The 18453-nt window shown below is 51.2% G+C and overlaps 3 protein-coding genes across 6 annotated transcripts; 2 read left to right on the top strand and 1 right to left on the bottom strand.

The window, feature by feature from the left end:
- Positions 1-2193: 2193 nt before the first annotated feature.
- Positions 2194-6935, bottom strand: JKAMP (JNK1/MAPK8 associated membrane protein). Of its 2 annotated transcripts, XM_074820902.1 has the most exons (7): positions 6840-6935; positions 6529-6620; positions 5646-5800; positions 4456-4662; positions 3861-4042; positions 3085-3161; positions 2194-2772 (listed from the first exon to the last, which is right to left on the bottom strand). In XM_074820902.1, exons 1-7 carry the CDS (start codon positions 6850-6852, stop codon positions 2554-2556), a joined length of 945 nt encoding a protein of 314 aa, XP_074677003.1. In that variant the 5' UTR covers positions 6853-6935; the 3' UTR covers positions 2194-2553. The 2 variants fall into 2 exon arrangements, with proteins under 2 accessions (XP_074677003.1, XP_074677004.1); XM_074820903.1 differs by lacking the exon at positions 5646-5800.
- A 115-nt stretch (positions 6936-7050) lies between these two features.
- Positions 7051-10795, top strand: L3HYPDH (trans-L-3-hydroxyproline dehydratase). 3 transcript variants are annotated; one of them, XM_074821610.1, is made up of 6 exons: positions 7051-7606; positions 7898-8067; positions 8397-8519; positions 9410-9551; positions 10292-10447; positions 10676-10795. In XM_074821610.1, the coding sequence occupies exons 1-5, from the start codon at positions 7060-7062 to the stop codon at positions 10411-10413; spliced, it is 1104 nt and encodes a 367-aa protein (XP_074677711.1). In that variant the 5' UTR covers positions 7051-7059; the 3' UTR covers positions 10414-10447; positions 10676-10795. The 3 variants fall into 3 exon arrangements, with proteins under 3 accessions (XP_074677711.1, XP_074677710.1, XP_074677709.1); XM_074821609.1 differs by having other exon boundaries at positions 9410-9547; positions 10288-10795; XM_074821608.1 differs by having other exon boundaries at positions 10292-10795.
- A 1680-nt stretch (positions 10796-12475) lies between these two features.
- GPR135 (G protein-coupled receptor 135) lies at positions 12476-15091 on the top strand. Its single transcript, XM_074821607.1, has one exon. The coding sequence runs from the start codon at positions 12476-12478 to the stop codon at positions 13757-13759; it is 1284 nt and encodes a 427-aa protein (XP_074677708.1). The 3' UTR covers positions 13760-15091.
- The last annotated feature ends 3362 nt before the right edge of the window (positions 15092-18453 follow it).

The following is an 18453-nucleotide window of genomic DNA, read 5'->3' as shown; positions in this document are numbered from 1 at the left end:
AGAGCCTCCTGTTAACTCAGATGCTGTCGATACCTGCTTCACTTGTTGGTTCACAGAGATCTCATTTGTCATGAGTCACAGTTTGGTCACTGTATAACCGTTGTCTTGTTACAGAATGTGGTTTTTATACATATTAAAGCTGAAAGGCTATGGCATGCAGGCTGCTTTGAAATCAATGGGTCTGGGTAATATGACAAGAAACCAGGGGGAGCGATGATGAATTTTTAGATGAAGGGAATGTCTCTAGAGGAAAGTCAGGCAGAGAGGGGAAGGATGGTGAACATACAGCTGAGGAGAATCCTACTTCATCTGAAAGCCAGCACCAGTATTATTTTCTGTTTGAAAGGTGCAGGGCAGGTTTCTTCAGAAGGAGCCTGCACAAAACCATTGCTTGGGCATTCCAGACTGCATGTATTCATCTAGCTGCATCTACCTAACTCTTTGGCTGCCGTTACTTTTTTTTGTAATGCTAGTGAGAGAAGGTGATAAAAAGAGCTTACTAACTTGTGTTTTGCATTCTAGGTTTTGCTGAAGGCTAGGAGTGCTGGAGCCCAGCAGGAAGGTCAGTGTTTGGGTATGACCGTGCAGGGTCCATGGGGTGTGCTGCCTTCCTGTAAGCTCTGCTTTTAATAGAGTCCCACATTCTGCAGCCTTCAAAATGAACACAGGATTCTCTAGATCTAGCAAAAGATGTACTCTTTTCTACAGTTAATGTTACCTGGGAGTAGTTGTTACTTTTCTTTTTAAAAACAAGATCTAGCCCAACATTTAAACCCAATACATGTAGTCCATACACGGAAATGCACATAAAAGTGTAAAGTCCTTAGTACTGCACCTTTGCAAATGGCTTTTCCTGCACGGTGCTGCACCGGCTGCTCACGCGCCTACTGTGCCTGTCCTGATGTGACAGCTGTGCGAATGTAGACACAAAACTGTGTTTAGGGCATTTTAAAGAAAAATACGCCTATGACTGTCAGTTATGGAAATGGTATTTTAACATGAGTTTTAAAATCATACTTTTAGAACTGTCCTCCAAATTAGTGTGTCTGCAAATTGCATATTGTAGTGGTATAGACAGCATTTGATGTCCTTAAGGAGATCAATTACTTCCTTAATCCCTAAATAAAACCTTCCTTCTGCAAGCAAGACCCACTTTGTTTGCACGCTATTTTTAGAAGCAGTGAACCTGTCAATCGGCATTGCATGTAAAAAAGAAAAAAAAGCTGTGGAGAGAGGCCTATCAGATGTAACAAAATCAAACCTTCTCTGGAGAAAGAGGAGAGCGACATCTCGAGGCAGCCTGGCTGAGGCGACACCCCGCAAACGCCGAGCTGCTGGCAGGCCCTGGCCTTAGCAATGGAGATAGACAATCACATAAAAAAGGCATTACCGTCACACTTAAATATAGAATTACAGAGTTATTTGCACTGCTACAGCCTATGATCCATACAGTAGGAAGAGTTTACGTTGAGAAGATCTTTATTACTCTTCCCACTGTGTTCAGACCTTCAGCACCGCTCTGCATCTTCTTCTCCACCCTCTATAGCAGTAAGTTACTGGTGACTAATGCTCAGGATCCTCGCTTTGGGTATCTTCCTGTACAATAGAGAGAGAAGACTAGAGTCTGTCAGTGGATGTTTGGCTTCAGCAAGGCCAAAAGCTCACTTCTGAATGGCCTCAGAAGGTTTAGCAATTATTATCAAGATTTTGATGAATGTAGAGCTGAGATAATGGTATCTTTTCAAGGAGATAAGGAATCTTCAAGTCTTTTTATTACATCTCTGCTGGTTTTGTACTTGTCATTCCAGCAGTCTCTACTGTTGCAGTGGTGCTACTGCATAAAGGCTGCTCCTTTCTCGGCTGCTAAGCTCCACTGCTGCGTGAGCACAGCTGCTGCTGCAGCACTGGTACAGCTGCGGCCACAGAGCCAGAGCATGGGTTTAGCGGGAAGGATACTACTGTTCAGTCACCTCTGGGAGGAGGCCTCCACACACGGAGTACACAGAACAGGAACTGTACTGGATAGAGAACTTTACAACATGTTTCCTTTCCTTCTACCTGGCAGTCAGACAAAATCATCATGAGGAATCATGCTCAACATGTTTTATTTTTTGATGGGAGGAGGATGAAAGTCTCTTTCCACTGGTGGGGGACAGAAGCTAGAATGTGATGGAAAAAAAACAAACTCTGTGGTATGGTCAAGCTCTATGTGTTTTATTGAAAGTCTACTGGAAAACAGGCTCTATTGTTTTATTCAAACAACACCTAAAATACTGTATTAGAAAATAAACATATACAAGCAAACCGCTGTCACAAGCTTTTTATACAGATTCAGTGATAACTAGACAAAGACCTTCCCTCTGATCTATACCAGGTATTTATGAAGAATACAAAGTGCAGCTTTTTAACATTACACAGTCTCACTCAGAGGTGTTTCACCTAGAAGTCTTGTACATAAATAACTTCTTTTAAAACAGAAGTTCCTAAAGCGTAACAAGCACTAAAATTGCTTAATCCAGATCCTTAGGACAGCGTTGTTGGCACAGGCTCCTTTTAATGTCCATTTCCACCTTCTGAGAGTATGCGCGACGGCTCGGTGTACTTCGCTGTCACTAAGTAGAAGAGGGCAGGTGCAGGTACCAAGGCAAGCAAGGGCAGGTCCTGCTCAAGCTTATCCAGTTTGGAAATGGAGATGATTCCGTAGGCATGAAGTAACCAGTGGCTGAAGAGGACGACAAGCCTTTTCTTCCTGACAAGAAGATCCTTGAAAGACTTGAAAAATAAACACAGTATCCTGTTAGCATTCAGCCTGTTACCTAGTACCTGGGGTCTAAGAGATGTTACAGGCAGCGCACAGACTGTACAAAGCCTCCTGGGGTCGAGCCCCTCCAGCACGTAACACAGTTTCTCGGTGCACACAAGAGGGAAGTCTCACAGGAGCTTCCACCAGCGAAGAGGAGCAGTCATACAGGAAGAGGCTTACACACAGAATACACTGCTGAGAAGAGGCAAGAGACAAAGTTGTCTCTGCTCATTCAAGTATTTTATATTATGAGTTTTAACACAAGAAAGATGTTTACCTACCTCCACTTCAGAAGCAGACATGTACACAGCCAGCGTAACCAAAGACAACACCAGGATGATGTATGGGAAGGCATAATCTAAAGGCAAACATGGGACATATTAGCAGGAAAAAGAATGCAGGATACACATTTCAGCAGAGAGAGATTTTCTACATATAAGCATGGGTGTGAAGTAAACCAAGCTGCTATAGCTCACCCCTTATCATCACATCAAACACACACAGCAGTAAGGGTCAGCCAGCACAACTACTCAACACCTCTGTCTTAGGCTTGCAAACTTTTTCTAATATTTCTAGGTGGAGTTACTGTACACTTAAATCACTAATTGAAAAAGGCAAATAATGAAAAAAGTAGTCAAGCCAAGTGGGGATTTTGTGGCCCCTGTCCCCTTCATGTGACAAGTATGCTGGAAGCTAAACCAAAAATAGCTGTTCTCCCCAAACTTATACTTTAATCCATCTCTAAAATCAGACAAACTCTACCTTAGCAGAAAGTGGAATTAACTCCCTGTGAATTAATTTCCTCTCATACCCCCTCTATTCCCTTTTGGGGAAAGGGACAGTCTCCAGCAGCGCCGGCAGGGGCACGGCAGTGTTGGTCAGGAGCCTAGTTAGGACAGGGCTACTATTGAGCAACCTCTTCGGGTAAGACTCCTCACAACAACCTTAAACAATGTCCTTATTCTCAAAGCAAAAAGCGTGTCATGGGAAGGAGCAAAGAGACATAAGTCATTTGTTAGTGTGTGTTTATAGGTACGTTTATTAGGAGAGAACTCACAGAGCAGGCCCCCTCCAACAGCTTGGAGCACAGTGAGGATAGGGAAGAAGTACAGTGCTGCATAAATGCTTTTAAATCGATCAGACTTTCCTAAACCACAGGCAATCTTCTTAACCAGAAGAGGCCGAAGTAACATCATTAACACAAGACAGAAGGCATAATATATAAACACAATGGTGTACCTGGAAAAAAAAAAAAAAAAAAGAAATTCCTTAAAATGTGCAGTTCTTTTTCTCCTGCAGACTCAACTTGGAGACAGGGAATCTGGGGTTAGAGTCAGTCAAGTCTAAAGAATTTACAAACAAAGAATGTAAACACAGAACAATGGGCTCACTTTTCCTAGGGGAAACAGTCAAGATGCAGCAAAGGGGAAAAAAAATGAACTCTATGCTTCATAGGTGACTCAGAAAGTTACCAGGTGTTGCTAAGTGCTTCACACACAAACCAGCTCAACACATGAAAGACATCAAGGATTGATACTCACTGGTCCGAGTTACATCTGAACACGCTTTGCAGCTTTGAGAAGAGGCGTGGACAGAAACACGTTTGTATAGAAGGAAGGGACAGACAGGAGTACAAAAGCCTTTACACTCACAGGGGGTAGACTGCTTCATGAGTGCAGTGCACCGTGGTGATGTAGTCAGGACTTGGGTTGTAAAGCATCGTGTACCAGTCCGAAAGCTTCTTCACCCTGCAGGAGCGGATATGCAGAGAGCCAACGGGGTCGCTGACGAGCAGCGTAACGATTGCTGCAACGCTGCACTCGAACAAGGCGGTGACATGCTGCAACAGCGCGCTGGAACTGTGGAAGGAGAGAGAGAGATTTACTATTTTGCAAACACTAAATAAAATCTAAATGCCAGCTGGGAAGTGGAGGCCCACTGCAGCACAGAATCTTCTATTGAGTTAATGTTCCACATGACCAATGACAGGACAACGCTGCTCAAATAAAACGTATCTGAAGCTGAATGTGAAAACTCATTTACAACCTCAGATGATTTAATGTGTAAGATGTGATTGAACGACATTCCAGCTTCTTAAATGAAAGCTTGCTGTAGCATAAGCATCCTGTCAGGTGAGGGACAACACCACTCAAGCGGTTGCAGTTTCAAAGAAAACGTCAGTGAGGATAAGACACCACACTTACATACAATATAAGCAAAATTTTCAAAGCTGCAAGTGCTTGTTAAAGACAGTATATATTAATATATTAAACTCTCTCAGTCCCCTATGTTTTTAGTGTTTAGTACACTCAAGTCATTACTTCTTAAAACTTTCAGTCTAGCACCTAATGGCTACATGTGGCTGTGGTTTTAAACCCCTTTTTTACAGAACTTCCATCATGCACCGTGTTGACATAAAGGTTACATCAGCTATGCTATCAGGACCAAACCCCACTATATATATTTGTAAAGAGAAAACTCAAACCCATTCTCTCACTGCATCAGGGCCTCCGCAGCTGAAAGGTCTGCCCCAGGAGGGGCATGACACACTCCTGCCCGCTACTGGAAAACCCAATCCAGCCCCAATTGCCAGATGGACTGGGCACCACCACATTAAGGAGATACAGACCATGCCCTGAGGGCAGCAACTGGCAAGAACCTGCAAGACTCTTATATGTGTAAATAAACCCCCCCTCCAGCTGCCCAAAGCTTATGTGCTACTGTACCAGCTCAACCAACAGCATGAACTGCTGGACTGTTCAATTCAGCATCTGAGCTTGATCACTCATGGATACGAGATTTCCATTTTTAAATAACTTATCTGAAGAAGGGGCATACGAACCTCTTTTTTCCTGAATACCATTCAATAAAGAACCAGTGTAAAACCAGGGGAAGCATGGCCATGAAGCCAAGGTACAGCCAGTCATAGCGGTCTGGAGATCCCATACATTCCCGGCAGATTTTGTTGTCATCAGTTCTTTGACCTCTAGGGCATACCTACAAAAAGTAGAGACTGTATCTACAAGGCATCTGAGTACTATAACGAATCACTGCAGTTCCTGCTTGAAGTAGTCTTGGGGCAAGAAATGTATGTGGTTTTTAAAGAGATGAAACATTAACCTCAGCAATTTCTCAGCTTACACTGGCTTTGCTCTCTCCGGCTCTTCCTTCTTAATATAAAAAAAGGTGAAGCAGATTTAAAAGGCTTCAACCAAGACTCCCTTTTCCTCTCCCACTGTCACACCATCGTGTCCCTTTCATTGCTAAGCTCACTCACCAGGCCACTCACAATCTCTGCCCACCCCAGAGTTTCTTGCTCCCCGTTCATTCCACCCTCCCTGGATGTTCTCCTTTAGTACTCCAATAAAATCAGTGAGTAGAGCGATTTCAGCACAGCTCTCAGCACCATCCCCTTCTGTTCCAGCTTTCGCAGCCCCTCCACTCAGCTCCGGCTTAGCACCGAGCCTTCAGCACCTCCTTCGGGCCAGGTTTCATCAAGCAGCTCCTGCTTTCGGACAGAGAGCTCCGCCCGCTCTCTGCAGCCCCCCTCTCCACCTGATCCCCAAAGCACCTCTGGGCCGGGCTGCGGGCCGCGGTGCTGCCTACAGCGGGATCCGCATCAGCCGCCGGAGCGGTCCAGGCCGCGCTGTCGACGCCGGGCCCAGCCCGGGAGGGAGCGGGGCCATCCCCCTGCCCAGGCCCAGCCTCTTCCGCGCCACACTTACCCCGCAGTCCCCGTAGGTCTCCACGGAGCCGTTGACCGACAGGACAGTCCTGCCGCAGTACAGCCCGAGGCAGGCGGGCTGGATGTCCACAGCTGCGGGGAGAGCGCAGCCCACGTTACCGCGGCGCTCCGGCCCGGGCCGCCCCGCCTCGCACCACCGCGGCTCCACCGCGGCTCCCCCACAGCCACCGAGCGCCACTGTCGGCCCAGCTCCAGCCGCTGACACCCTCCGCCATCAGCCCCAGCCCCAGCCCCAGCCCCAGCCCGGTACCACCGGGTCCGGCACTCCCCGCCCGGCTCGCCCCGTCCTACCGGAGCGGAACATCCCGGTAACCGAGCAACGGACCCTCCGCGGAGCCACTTCCGCATCCGGTTCCCCGCGCGGGCCTGGGCGTGGCCAAGGGGCGTGGCGGCTCTGCCCGTGGGTGACGTAGGACGCGGGGGCGGGACGTCCCCGCCTCAGGGGGCGTGGCCACGCGTGGCGTTGCGCGGGGGGCGCGGCCGAGGGCGGGATCGCGCCGGGGCGAGGGCGATGGCGGCCGAGGGCGGTGGGGAGGGCGGCGTTGGCTGCGCGGGCTTGCGGCTGCCGCCTCACTCGCCCTCGGGGCTGGTGCTGCAGACGGTGGAGATGCACACGGGCGGCGAGCCGCTGCGCATCATCCCGCGGCTGGAGGCGGCGGAGGAGGCGGTGGCGGCGGGGGGGCTGTCGCTGCTGTCGCTGCGGCGGGAGATGGCGGCCACGCAGGACCATGTGCGGCGGGCGCTGGTGCACGAACCGCGGGGCCACGCCGGCATGTACGGGGCGGTGGTGGTGCGCGGCGGGGCGGCCGCCGCCGGCGCCCACCTGGCAGCCCTCTTCCTGCACGGCGCCGGCTACAGCGCCATGTGTGGCCACGCCGTCCTGGCCCTCGGCCGCTTCGCCCTCGACTACGGGCTGGTGGCAGCTCCCGACCGCCCCGAGACCGCCGTCCGCCTGCGCTGCCCCTGCGGGCCCGTCACCGCCTTCGTGCCCTGGGACGGCCGCCGCAGCGGCAACCCCGTCCGCTTCCACAGTGTGCCCGCCTTCGCTGCCGCCACCGGTGGGAACCAGGCCCGCTGCGCTGGGTTCCGGGGTGGGGTTGGTGGTGGCCGTGCTGGGCTTGGGGGCTGGCAGCCTGGCTGAGGGTGTCTGGCAAATCTCTCCCCGATTCTGATGTTCCTTGGAGGCTGCCAGGGATGGTGTAAGGCGTCACATGCTGCTCTAGCACAGGAGCACTCGAGTCATCGTCCTTGTCCCTCCCCTTCTGCACGGCTGGGTCCCTTCACTCTGTGTGCAAGCCCGTAGCTCAGCACAGTTCCCCCTCCTCACCACCCTCCCTTTCTCTGCCCAGACTTGGCCATTGATGTCCCTGGTCACAAGAAGGTGGTGGTCGACATCGGCTACGGCGGCACTTTCTACGCCTTCCTCAGCGCTGAGCAGCTGGGCCTTGATGTGTGCTCTTCGAAGACCAGAGACCTTGTCAATGCAGCGAGCGCCGTGACGGAAGCGGTGAAGAAACAGGTATGGCAGAGTGCTGCGGCACCCCAGCGTGTTCCCTTCGGGGTGACTGCACCAGACCAAAGCCCTTTATTCCCCCGAGATGCTCAGGATGGGAGGGAGTCCCTTCCTTCCAGCCCCGTGTTGAATTTCAGAGTCCTCCAACCTCACAAGAACGTGAGGAGTTTGCTGTCCTCCTGCTGCGCTTGTCTCTGTTGCTGGAGAACCAGAGATGGAGACGCAGCAGTGTGGCCTCGTCCCCCTCCTCTGGTCTCTCGAGGAAGCTGTGCTGCACGTACTGCTGACAGCCCAGCAGCTGCGTGCCTTGGTGAACCTGTCTGTGCTGTTCCCAGTTCAAGCTTCATCACCCTGAGAGTGAAGACCTGGCGTTCCTCTATGGCACCATACTGACAGATGGGAAAGATGCCTTCAGTGAGGAGCCCACCACCAACATCTGTGTGTTTGCAGACGAACAGGTACAGAAACGGGCTCTTCCCAGGCACACGGGGCATCACCTTTTCCTGCCCTACATCCACTGCAGAGACAAGGGACGCTTCTGCTTCTCCTCAGTTTGGGCGGTGATCATTGCTTTTGCTACCGTGATGTCTCTGAAGAGCTGAGTGTCACTTAACACGTGCTGGTTTAGTTCCTAATGACAGAAAGACTGCTGCACATCTTCGATGGTGGCATTTTAAAAAGGCTCGTACCCATGTCCCATAGGTAGGAATTTCCCAAGAGTTCAGGGGCTGAGGTGGGATCGCAACATAGTGCATGTCCTTAAAGTCCTAATTTAGGGAACAGTTACTGGGGATGAACAGAGCAAGAGAGAAAAGAGGGAGTGTAAACTTCTGTCCTTGTCTGCAGTGGATAGGGTATCACAGAAATAGCAGGGGAAGTTTTTGTTGGGAGTTCCCAGCAGGGAGGAGTGTGAAGCATTGGGACAGACCACCTCGGAAGGAGGCCAGTGCTCTGTTTTTGGAGGTTTTAAAAACCAGGCTGGCCAGCAGCTCTCAGTGTAAGGAGAACTGATCCTGCCTTGACACGTGGGAATGGAGCAGGTGGCCTCTGCCCTCCCAGTCCTTTTGGTATGATGCTGGGAAGGTTTCAAGTGCTCCGTAAATAGCCTCAACATTTATTAGATCATTCATCCCTACAAGTTTGCCAAAGCTGCTCACAATCCGAAAGCACCCCAAACCTGCTTATTTTGTCTTCTCATGAGTGATGTATCTGGATTCAATACAAAACCCTGGGCTAGAAGGGTTTCCCCCAAGCACAGTAAAAAGGTGGCAAAGAGAAATGAGGGGAGCAATATTGTTTTCTATTAAAACCCAAAATACTACAGCTGGTTCATCTCTTCTGAACATAGGTTGACCGAAGTCCGACAGGTTCAGGTGTGACAGCCCGCATCGCCTTGCAGTACCATAAGGGCCTCATCCAGCTGAACCAGACCAGAACCTTTCGGAGCAGCACCACAGGCTCCTTGTTCACCGGGAAGGCAGTGAAGGCAAGTGGCTTGTGCTGGACTTGTCCTCTGTCTTGAGGACTGCTGGAAAAGTGCTGTTGCCTTGGCTCAGTGGAGCAGCAGAAAAGCCTTTCTGTGCCTGGGGAAGCACGTATGAAAGGAGGGAGATGCCTGGGGGTCTTGCCTTCTCAAAAGCTTCATGCTTCTAGATTTTTTATTAGAGAAGCCAGTAACGGTAAGATCTTGTCCTGTTGCATGGCTTCCCTGCAACAGGAAGAGGACTGAGGTGAGAAATATCTCCAGTGCTCATGTAGATAAATCAGTCTGGTCTGTTCTCAGTGGCAGCTAAGGGTGGATTCCTGGCTTAATCCCCTCTTCCCTGCTCAAAGGCTGAGCGTGTTGTTCGGAGGTGTAGAAGCTGGGTCTGTGCATCTGGGTTTCCAGGCCCAGCCCTGGCCCCATGGGATCCAGCAGCACATGGCTGTGAAGGTTTGGACAGGCCCCAGGGAGCTCTTGGTCTTTGGGTGCAAGCGGCCACCAGCTTGTCAGCTTTCTTTGAGGCAAAGCCACGCTGTCGCAGTGCAGGGGCTTGTGAGCTCAGAGCGGGGGCAGCAGCAGTTGTGCAGATGTGGAGCCCGTGCAGGCGGTAAAAGGTGCTGGGCAGGGCAGAGTACTCGGTGAGGGGTCTCTCTGCATAAGTTCTAGGCTGCACTGGCATTTTGTGGGGCTGAGAGAGTGGAGAACCTCCTGTGCTTCTGTCCTGATCCTAAGTCCCTCTGCAGGAAGCCAAGTTTGGGGACTACAATGCTGTCATCGTGGAAGTCTCAGGAGAAGCCTTTTACACCGGTACAGCCACCTTCACTGTCGAAGAGGAGGACCTGCTGAAATATGGCTTCTTCTTCAAGTGACCTGAGGCACTGGGCAGTAGCAGCCTCAGCAATGGTGCTGTGCTTCTCTTCTACCCATGTGTTTCTATTCTGCTTCTCCACATGACTCGTTGCAATATGCCAGAGCAACAGGAACAGCCTTTGGTGGTGTGGCAGCATGGCCCATGTTCCAAGATAACAGGCCGTGTTCCCCTGTTGTGATTAGCATATTGGGTGTAATGTGATTAGCATATATGGGCTGCTCTGAGAAGCCATAATCTTTTTCTTTTTTTTTTTTTTCCAGTAATTATTCACAGAAAATGGAGCTAATCTTGGAGAGCTGTCTTCAAATGTACGTGCCTTCTCTACATCTGCAAATTACTAATTTCAAAGCCAGATTCCTATTAAACGCCAGCTGAAAACACTGCCTTTATCCTCAAGTTTTCACTCCAAGAGCTTATTTCCAGGAGTCTGCCGAGTGTGTCACAGCTGTTGGTTTGAGTTGCCTGCTCTTCCTCCATGCCTCCTGTTCAGCTGACTGTGCTGCCTGGTCTCGTGCCCCAGCTTCCCTGCTCAGGCCTGTCCAGACACCCCCTTAGTCGCATCGGCCCTGCCAGAGCCCTCCTGCGTCAGAGCTTGCCACTGTCCCCGCTGCTGTCCAATCCACGCTGCTTCCCTAGACCTTCTTCTCTTGCTTGTCTTGGACCATTGGCTCACATACCCCGTGGTTAACTTTCAACAGGAGCCGCTGTATTCGAAGGTCTGAGCCATTATGACCTTTGCTTGATAATTATTTACTGATGATTCTGTCTCAGTCCGGGGGCAGCTTGCACAGCAGAGTGCAGTCAATGCTTGCTTTGCCAGAGTCCCTCGAGGGAAGATTGCTGGTGGAAAAAACAAACCAAGCCCTGGGTTGTAGGCAAGCATTTGCAGTTGCAGAAGCAGAGCTTCAGACCACTCATGGCCTGTGATTTCCCCTGTGTCTCTGGACAAAATGGTGTTCGTTTATTGAAGACACTTGTGGGAGCGTGCCTCATTAAAATGAAACATGAGAATGATCATCTCTCGGTAGCTCATGCAGCAGAAGGAAGCAAGTCATGCTGGAGAGCTTGGAAAAGGTTGGCATAGAAAAGCCTGGGAGGAATTTCTTCTGTCAACTTGAAAATTATAACTTTGGAATGGGAAAAAACAAAAATCTCATTCAGAGAATGGCTGTGCTGCCAACAGAGGGTTTTTAGGTTGACGTCTGGGGCTCTTGCTTCCAGCTTTCCTGTAACCCCCAGATAAATCCCATACAGCCTCTGGTCTGGGAGAGCAAGAAGTGACACACTTCCTCCGTGCTTGGAGCAAACTCCTCCGTGTTTTTCAAGCTTCTGGGCATCTTCTTTGTGATCAGTCCACCAGCCTGGCTCCTGGTGAAGAGCTGGGGCAGCAAGTCATGAAACCCAGCACAGAAAGGCCGGAAGCTCTTCAGCCATTAATTGGGTCACAGCCTTCATTATCTATTCACTATCCCCATCCTTAAGAAATTTTTCATGTAGGTGCAGGCAGCTCCAGCGTGGCTGAGAGGGGTGGGCACAGGGTCCTGCTGCCCATGTGGGAGGCCCTGGCCTGACCGCTCAACCCCTCAGCTTGTGAGACCCCTGCCTGGAGAGACTCCGCTGGAGCGTCTGGGGGTAGCCGGCCCCTGCCCCTTCATGATGGGCTGCAGGGCTGTGAGGGGAGAGGGGCCATGAGGGGAGAGGGGCTGTGATCGGCTGCAGGGCCATGAGGGGAGAGAGGCCCCGTGAGATGAGGGGGTGGAGGGGGGGGGGGGGGCGCGGGGCGCATCCCCGACTCCGGGATGGGTATGATGCCGGTGTGCGCTGAGGGGGGGGTCCCTGTCCCCAGCTCAGCCGTGTCGGCCGCGGTTCCCCCGGCCCGGCTGTTCGGCTGTGGGGGCGCCGCTCCCCGCCCCTGGGCCGCGGGGCGAGCCGGGCCGGGCCGGTTTCCCTGGCAACGGCGACCGGCCGCGACGTCAGCGGCTGGCGGGGCCGGCGGCGCGGCGCGGGCGGGGAGCGCGGCGGGCGGGCAGCGCCTCGGCGGCCGCGGCGGGGGCCGGGGCATGAGGCTGCGCATGGAGCCGGCGGCGGCCGTGCCGGGCAACCTCTCCCGCGGCGGCGGCGGCGGCGGCAATGAGAGCGGCGGGGCGGCGGCGGGAGCGGCGGCGGGGTGGTCGGCGGCGGCGCTGGCCTCGCAGGCGCTGGCGCTGCTGCTCATCTTCGCCCTGTCGGCGCTGGGCAACGGGGCGGTGGTGCTGGTGATCGCCTGGCACCGGCAGCTCCGCACGGTCACCAACGCCTTCGTGCTGTCCCTGTCGCTGTCGGAGCTGCTGGGCGCCCTGCTCTGCCTGCCCCTGGCCTTCCTCAGCCTGCTCAGCCGCCCGCCCGGCGCCTGGCTCTTCGGGCAGCGCCTTTGCCTGGCCAGCGCCGCCCTCCACGCCGGGCTGGGCATCGCCGCCACCCTCACCATGGCCCTCCTCTCCTTCGACCGCTACTGCGCCATCGTCCGCCAGCCCCGGCACAAGATGGGCCGCCGCCGTGCCGCCCAGCTCCTGGCCGCCGTCTGGCTGGCTGCCCTGGCCCTGGCCGGACCCTGGTACGGGCTGGCGGGCGAGGGGCAGCGGGAGGCCCGGCCCGGGGCCTACCGCTGTGTCTACGTGCTGCCCTGGGGCTCGTCCCGGCTGGGGCCGCCCTACGGCGCGGCCCTCATCGTGCTCTGCTACCTCCTGCCCTTCGCCCTCATGTGCTTCTGCCACTACAACATCTGCCGGGCCGTGCGGCTGGCCGAGAGCCGCGTGCGGCCCCTCACCACCTACGGGCACCTGCTGCGGGCCTACGGGGAGATGCGCACGGCCACCACTGTCCTCATCATGATTGTCTCCATCATCTGCTGCTGGGGGCCCTACTGCATCCTGGGGCTGGCCGCTGCTGCCGGCCACCTGCCCTTCTCACCCACCATGGATGCTGTGGCCAGTGGGATGGCCTGGGCCAACGGTGCCATCAACCCTCTCATCTACGCTGCCCGCAACCCCAACATCTCTGTGCTGCTGCGGCGAAGCCGTGAGGGCGGCTACCGGACTAGGAACAACGTGGCGGCCTACCTCTCGGTCCCGGGCCGCCAGCTGGAGCCCCGAAGCCGGGCTGATCGTGTCCGGGAGCGCTACGTCAATCGGCACAGTGGCCCCCCAGGCAGCGCCCCGTCCTCCTCCAGCCCAGCGAGTGGGGGAGAGGTGGCCATGTGGGCCTGCAAGAACCCCGCTGTACTCTTCTGTCGGGATGGGCAACCAGACACCGTCTCTGAGGCCACCTTGCAGGCCAAAGCGGACACCGTTGACACCAGCCTCTGAAGGGATGGGAGTCCGGGATGGAGGCATTCGGCCCTGGAGCTGTTTCCCTGAGGAAAAGCGGGGAGCCCAGGCGCTTGGAGCCCTTTGCAGCCAGACTACCAGGAAATGGGACTGCGTGAGCCACAGAGTAATTTCTCCTCCATTGTGTGAGCTCTGATTTGGTGATCTGATCTGCAAGCAGTGAGAGCTCCACAGGGAAAGGAAGTCCCCCTTCCCTTTCAGCAGGCCTGATACACTGGAGATAGCTGCTGAGCCCAGCCAGCACAAGAACTTGACTGCAAGAAGGAAACAGTATTTGCTCCAGTCCTGCAGAAAGTGCCACAGTGAAGCTAAGAGACAGACACACAAATACAGCCCCAACCGACTGACTGTGTGAGCTGGTTGTTAAGTGCCAAAAAAGCAATTGAAAGCTGAGCACTGGCAGCTGGAAGACACTCTGAAAACACCACACTGTGAAACTGCATCATGGCGGTTTTGTTGCTTTAACCCATTATGTGTGGAAGTGCTGATAGTCAGAAAGTCGTAGACTATAGGACAGGCTAAAAAAGCAATCTGTTAAGATTTTTATTTTTTTTTTAACTCCCAAGCATAACAAAACAGTAATTGTTGTGAAAGGGAAGCTGTATACCAGGAGGGGATGAAAAGAAGATGAAACCTCACCTGTCAGAATTTCAGCAACTTTTTTTTTTTTTTTGCAGGTACAGTCTGCTTAAAATACTATGAATATGAGAAATGAGAGTTCATCAGGCAGACTGAGGAAAAGCGTGTGGGCGTAGACTATGGTATTGCTGAGTTTGTGGACAAGGTGTGTGTTTTCTTTTTGAGTTCATCCAAAGTGTCTCACATCTCTAATCATGTTTAGAGGAGCCATGCGAGAGAGGTGAAGGGAGAGGTAAAGCAATATTGTGTGCTCTTCGTGTGCTCTTAAGCATGTGAGAATGTGTATATGCAGAGAACATATTACTGTATTAATGGCAGCAATCCATCTGGAGTATAATATTTTAAAACCAGCTCTGTTTGCCATTGTAAAAAAAGGAAAATAACACAGTGGAAGTGTGATTGCACAGCACAAATTCATATGAATTTATCAGTATAAATTTTTGTCCGAAGGCCTAAAGCCTTAAATGAGTATTTTGAATCAGGAACTAAGATTGGGCCTTCCTTTATCTTTGTCAGAGTTAAATGTGAAAGACAGGCAATGTTTTTCCTTGTACAGGCTTTAAAAATACAATGTTACAGTTTTACGGGCTTTCTCAACTGTTTGTGACCCAAGTGAATATAGTATTATTATTTTGTAAGTAACTGAGACAAGAAATAAACTTTGTCTTTTATGCAGAAGATGAAAGTGTCTCAGCCTGGCATCGTTCTCAGCCCAGCCTTGAGAAGGGAACTTCTGTAAAAAATTGCCAGATGAATGATAGTAGAGAAAGACCTAATTGTCTGTGAAATTTGAATGCAGCTGTTTTTCATGCTGTGAGCATTACCGTAATTTTCTTCTGTGATGCTCCTGGAGTCCATGAGGAAAAGATTTGACCCTTGGCCACCTCTCAGCACTGATACTTTGCCCTGCAGATCCTGGATTTTGCAAGTTGAGCAGTGTATTTGTACTGTTCAGAGCGAAGCTGTACAGAAAAAACACAGCTTTTCACAGAAGCTGTTTGACAGCAAGTGAACACTAGTGACTTGTTAGAAGGGTAGGACAGGAATTTCTTGCATACCTGCCCTTCCGCAGCAAGATATGGCTAGTGTAAAGTGAAAGAGGTGGTTGTGAATGATGACATTAGATTTAACTCTTACCTAAGTAGCTGACAGGTGGTAACAAGGAGATTGGTGCTGGCTAACTTGCCATACAGAGCATGCTGGTGTTTGAACAGCTTCAAGAGCTTTAGCCTCAGTTCCACTAGTCGCCGCCTTTTGTATTATCTATAGAAAACTTTACGATCCAGGAGTTGGCAAAGAAAACCTGTGGCGTTCTGCCTTCCCAGAAGGGACGTTTCTCCATGAGTTGTAGCAACAGTCCTTAGAGTAAGTTCCAGTGCTCTGTAACGCCAGGAGGACAGAAGCAAGGAAAACTGTCCAAACTCAGTACTCATCAGCCTTGTGTAGTACGGACAGCAGGCAAAGGCAGGCCGCTTGTAGTTCATGTGTCACCTGCAGAACAGCACCCTAACTCCGATCCTCTGGCCACGGTACCGCTGGCATGTTTGGCGTGTATCCTTATTGTGGTTTGAAGTCCGTGTTGTAGGAGAAGGGATGTCACCAGTTTTAGTTTGACTCCTCTGCAGCTCTGAAGCAGAGCCTGTACTTTGACCAGAAGTGATCATTTAGAGCCTTCCTGTCTTTAGCACCACACAGATTTACAGGGGGTTTTTTTGCACTTTTTGCATGCAAGAAGAGCTTTCTCTGCCAATTGGAACAAACTTGGTCAGAGTAGATGAACTAAGGGATAGTTCTTGGGTTAAGAAAATGTGGAAGATGAAGGTCCAGCACCGCTGTGCCTGACGTGGTGTGCTCCTCAGTGCTGTCTACGGCTGCCTTGATCTTACGGCAGAAAGCCCCTGAAAAGGGCAGCCCTGCTGCCCTCGGTGCTCAGCTCTGGCCACCTTCCCAGTCCCTTCTACCCCCACAACTCCAGCTGACCCTCGCTAACCAGCTCAGGCACTAAACAACAGAAAACCACTGATTCCCACTCCTGCATGCTGGCTTAACTTTCTACTGATTTAATGCCCTGACCAGCATACCACAGGCCAGGTAAGCACCTTTGTGGCAGTTCCTCCTGGCAAGGGCAGGATTGGGGATGCCAGGCCTGAGGTCGATCATGGGAACTGCACCAGGAGTGAACTAACACGACTTTCTAGGAAGGTGGTAGTGAAGCTGTAACAACACATTTTTTCAACATATTTTTAACAAGAGTATTTAAACATTTTTCAACATATTTTTAAACATTAGTCTTGTGTGTGAAGAGCTGAATGAGGGCAGCTGGCTGTGGTCTTTGAGCCATCACAAATTAACACATTTCTGTCAAACACTGGCTTGGGCGGTAGCACGGGGACGTTCTTGACCAGATCCTTTTTGACATGGACCTGCTGCAGCTCTAATAGAGAGCCGGCCTGTGTTTTAAAGCTATGCCTGTTCTGTACTCCTCATAATCATAGAATCATAAAATCATTTAGGTTGGAAAAGACCTTTAAGATCATCGAGTCCAACTGTTAACCTAACACTGCCAAGCCCACCACTAAACCATGTCCCTCAGTACCACATCTACACTTAAATACCTCCAGGGCTGGTGACTCAACCACCTCCCTGGGCAGCCTGTTCCAATGCTTGACAATCCTTTCAGTGAAGAAATTTTTCCTAATATTCAATCTAAACCTCCCCTGCTGCAACTTGAGGCCATTTCCTCTTGTCCTATTGCTTGTTACTTGGGAAAAGAGACCTACCCCCACCTCTCCACAACCTCCTTTCCGGTGGTTGTAGAGAGTGATAATGTCTCCCCTGAACCTCCTTTTCTCCAGGCTAAACAACCCCAATTCCCTCAGCTGCCCCTTGTAGCACTGTTCAACAAGTTAGGTATATGCGTCTCTACAGTCATGTTTTTAAAAGTACGTTTTAAAAAATACAACCAAAAGGTAAAGTGTCTTAAATAAATCACAAACAGCAGAGAGAGAGACACACACAAAACACAACAAAGCCTGCAGGCTGCCTGCCAAAACAGTACTTGAAATGCTGCTGTGTCCCAGCTGTGCTAAAGGTTGCTGCCTCTCGCCAACAGTGCAGAGTGGGCAAGAAGGTCTTGGCCATGCTTTCACACAAGCCAGTGTGTCAGTCTTTCCTTGTACCTCACAATAACTCAGTATGTTCATCCAGGAGAAGGAAACCTGAGGTTTACCTCGCTCTTTTACTCTAGCTCTGAAAATTCTGCCCATGGTTGCAGCTGCTTGTTCACGGGTAAGAAAACATTACAGGAGGTGGCTCCTGGCCAAGCCACTATGGAGACATCAGCTCCTCATCTCTTACATGCCTGTGCTGGTGTCACCCCACTTAGAGATCCTCTTTCTTTGGGCTGAAGGAGAACTCAGAAGGCAGCAAGACACCGAGGGTTTAGATACTGCAAAATTAGCGCTGAGGCTCCAACCCTCCAGCCATAGCTCTGCAATACTTCTGTCCTTCTTCCTCCCTTGAGATGAGCCTGGATACAAGGTGAACCGCAATGTCATTTGCAGAAGGGCTCTGCAAAGGATGTTGGGACACTTTTTAGCACCCCAGTTCAAAAATCGCATGGGTTATTCACTGCAGGATATTCTGCATGAGAGAGCCGTTCATATGATTCAAAGACCAGTTCAGCCTTGGATACCAGTGGCAACGTTAGTCAAAGCCAAATTAAATTTAGTCCTTGGGCTCTTTAGTCCCTCGTTGGCTTTCCAGCATACTTACCCTCAGTTTAAGAGTGCCATACTATCTGGCAGTGATACGTATGCCACTGGTATAACTAATGCTCCATATCTTAGAAGGAAAACATTAAGTCTTGATGAATGACAAGCATTTTAGAAGGTACTGTTACAACTGGAGTTGATTAAATCATCAGTTTCATTCAAATCATTATTTTCCACTCCCTTCCTAATCTCTGGATGAAGTCTTGGTTCAAAGCAAATGCTTTGTGCATAACTTATGAACTGCAAACAATTAGCAATTTG

Source organism: Strix aluco, chromosome 4, assembly GCF_031877795.1.
Source record: "Strix aluco isolate bStrAlu1 chromosome 4, bStrAlu1.hap1, whole genome shotgun sequence".
In the NCBI taxonomy this organism is placed as follows: domain Eukaryota; kingdom Metazoa; phylum Chordata; class Aves; order Strigiformes; family Strigidae; genus Strix; species Strix aluco.
This window is presented reverse-complemented; position numbering and strand designations above follow the sequence as displayed.

Excerpts from the sequence above, each read along its gene's own strand:
- JKAMP (XM_074820902.1), bottom strand. Across the intron at positions 5,801-6,528 it reads AGACCTACGGGGACTGCGGG|GTATGCCCTAGAGGTCAAAG; the intron begins GTAAGTGTGGCG and ends TACTTTTTGTAG. Across the intron at positions 2,773-3,084 it reads TGTCTGCTTCTGAAGTGGAG|TCTTTCAAGGATCTTCTTGT; the intron begins GTAGGTAAACAT and ends TTATTTTTCAAG.
- L3HYPDH (XM_074821609.1), top strand. The coding sequence starts at position 7,060 with ATGGCGGCCGAGGGCGGTGGGGAGGGCGGCGTTGGCTGCGCGGGCTTG. Across the intron at positions 8,068-8,396 it reads CGGAAGCGGTGAAGAAACAG|TTCAAGCTTCATCACCCTGA; the intron begins GTATGGCAGAGT and ends TGCTGTTCCCAG. Across the intron at positions 8,520-9,409 it reads GTGTGTTTGCAGACGAACAG|GTTGACCGAAGTCCGACAGG; the intron begins GTACAGAAACGG and ends TTCTGAACATAG.
- GPR135 (XM_074821607.1), top strand. The coding sequence starts at position 12,476 with ATGAGGCTGCGCATGGAGCCGGCGGCGGCCGTGCCGGGCAACCTCTCC.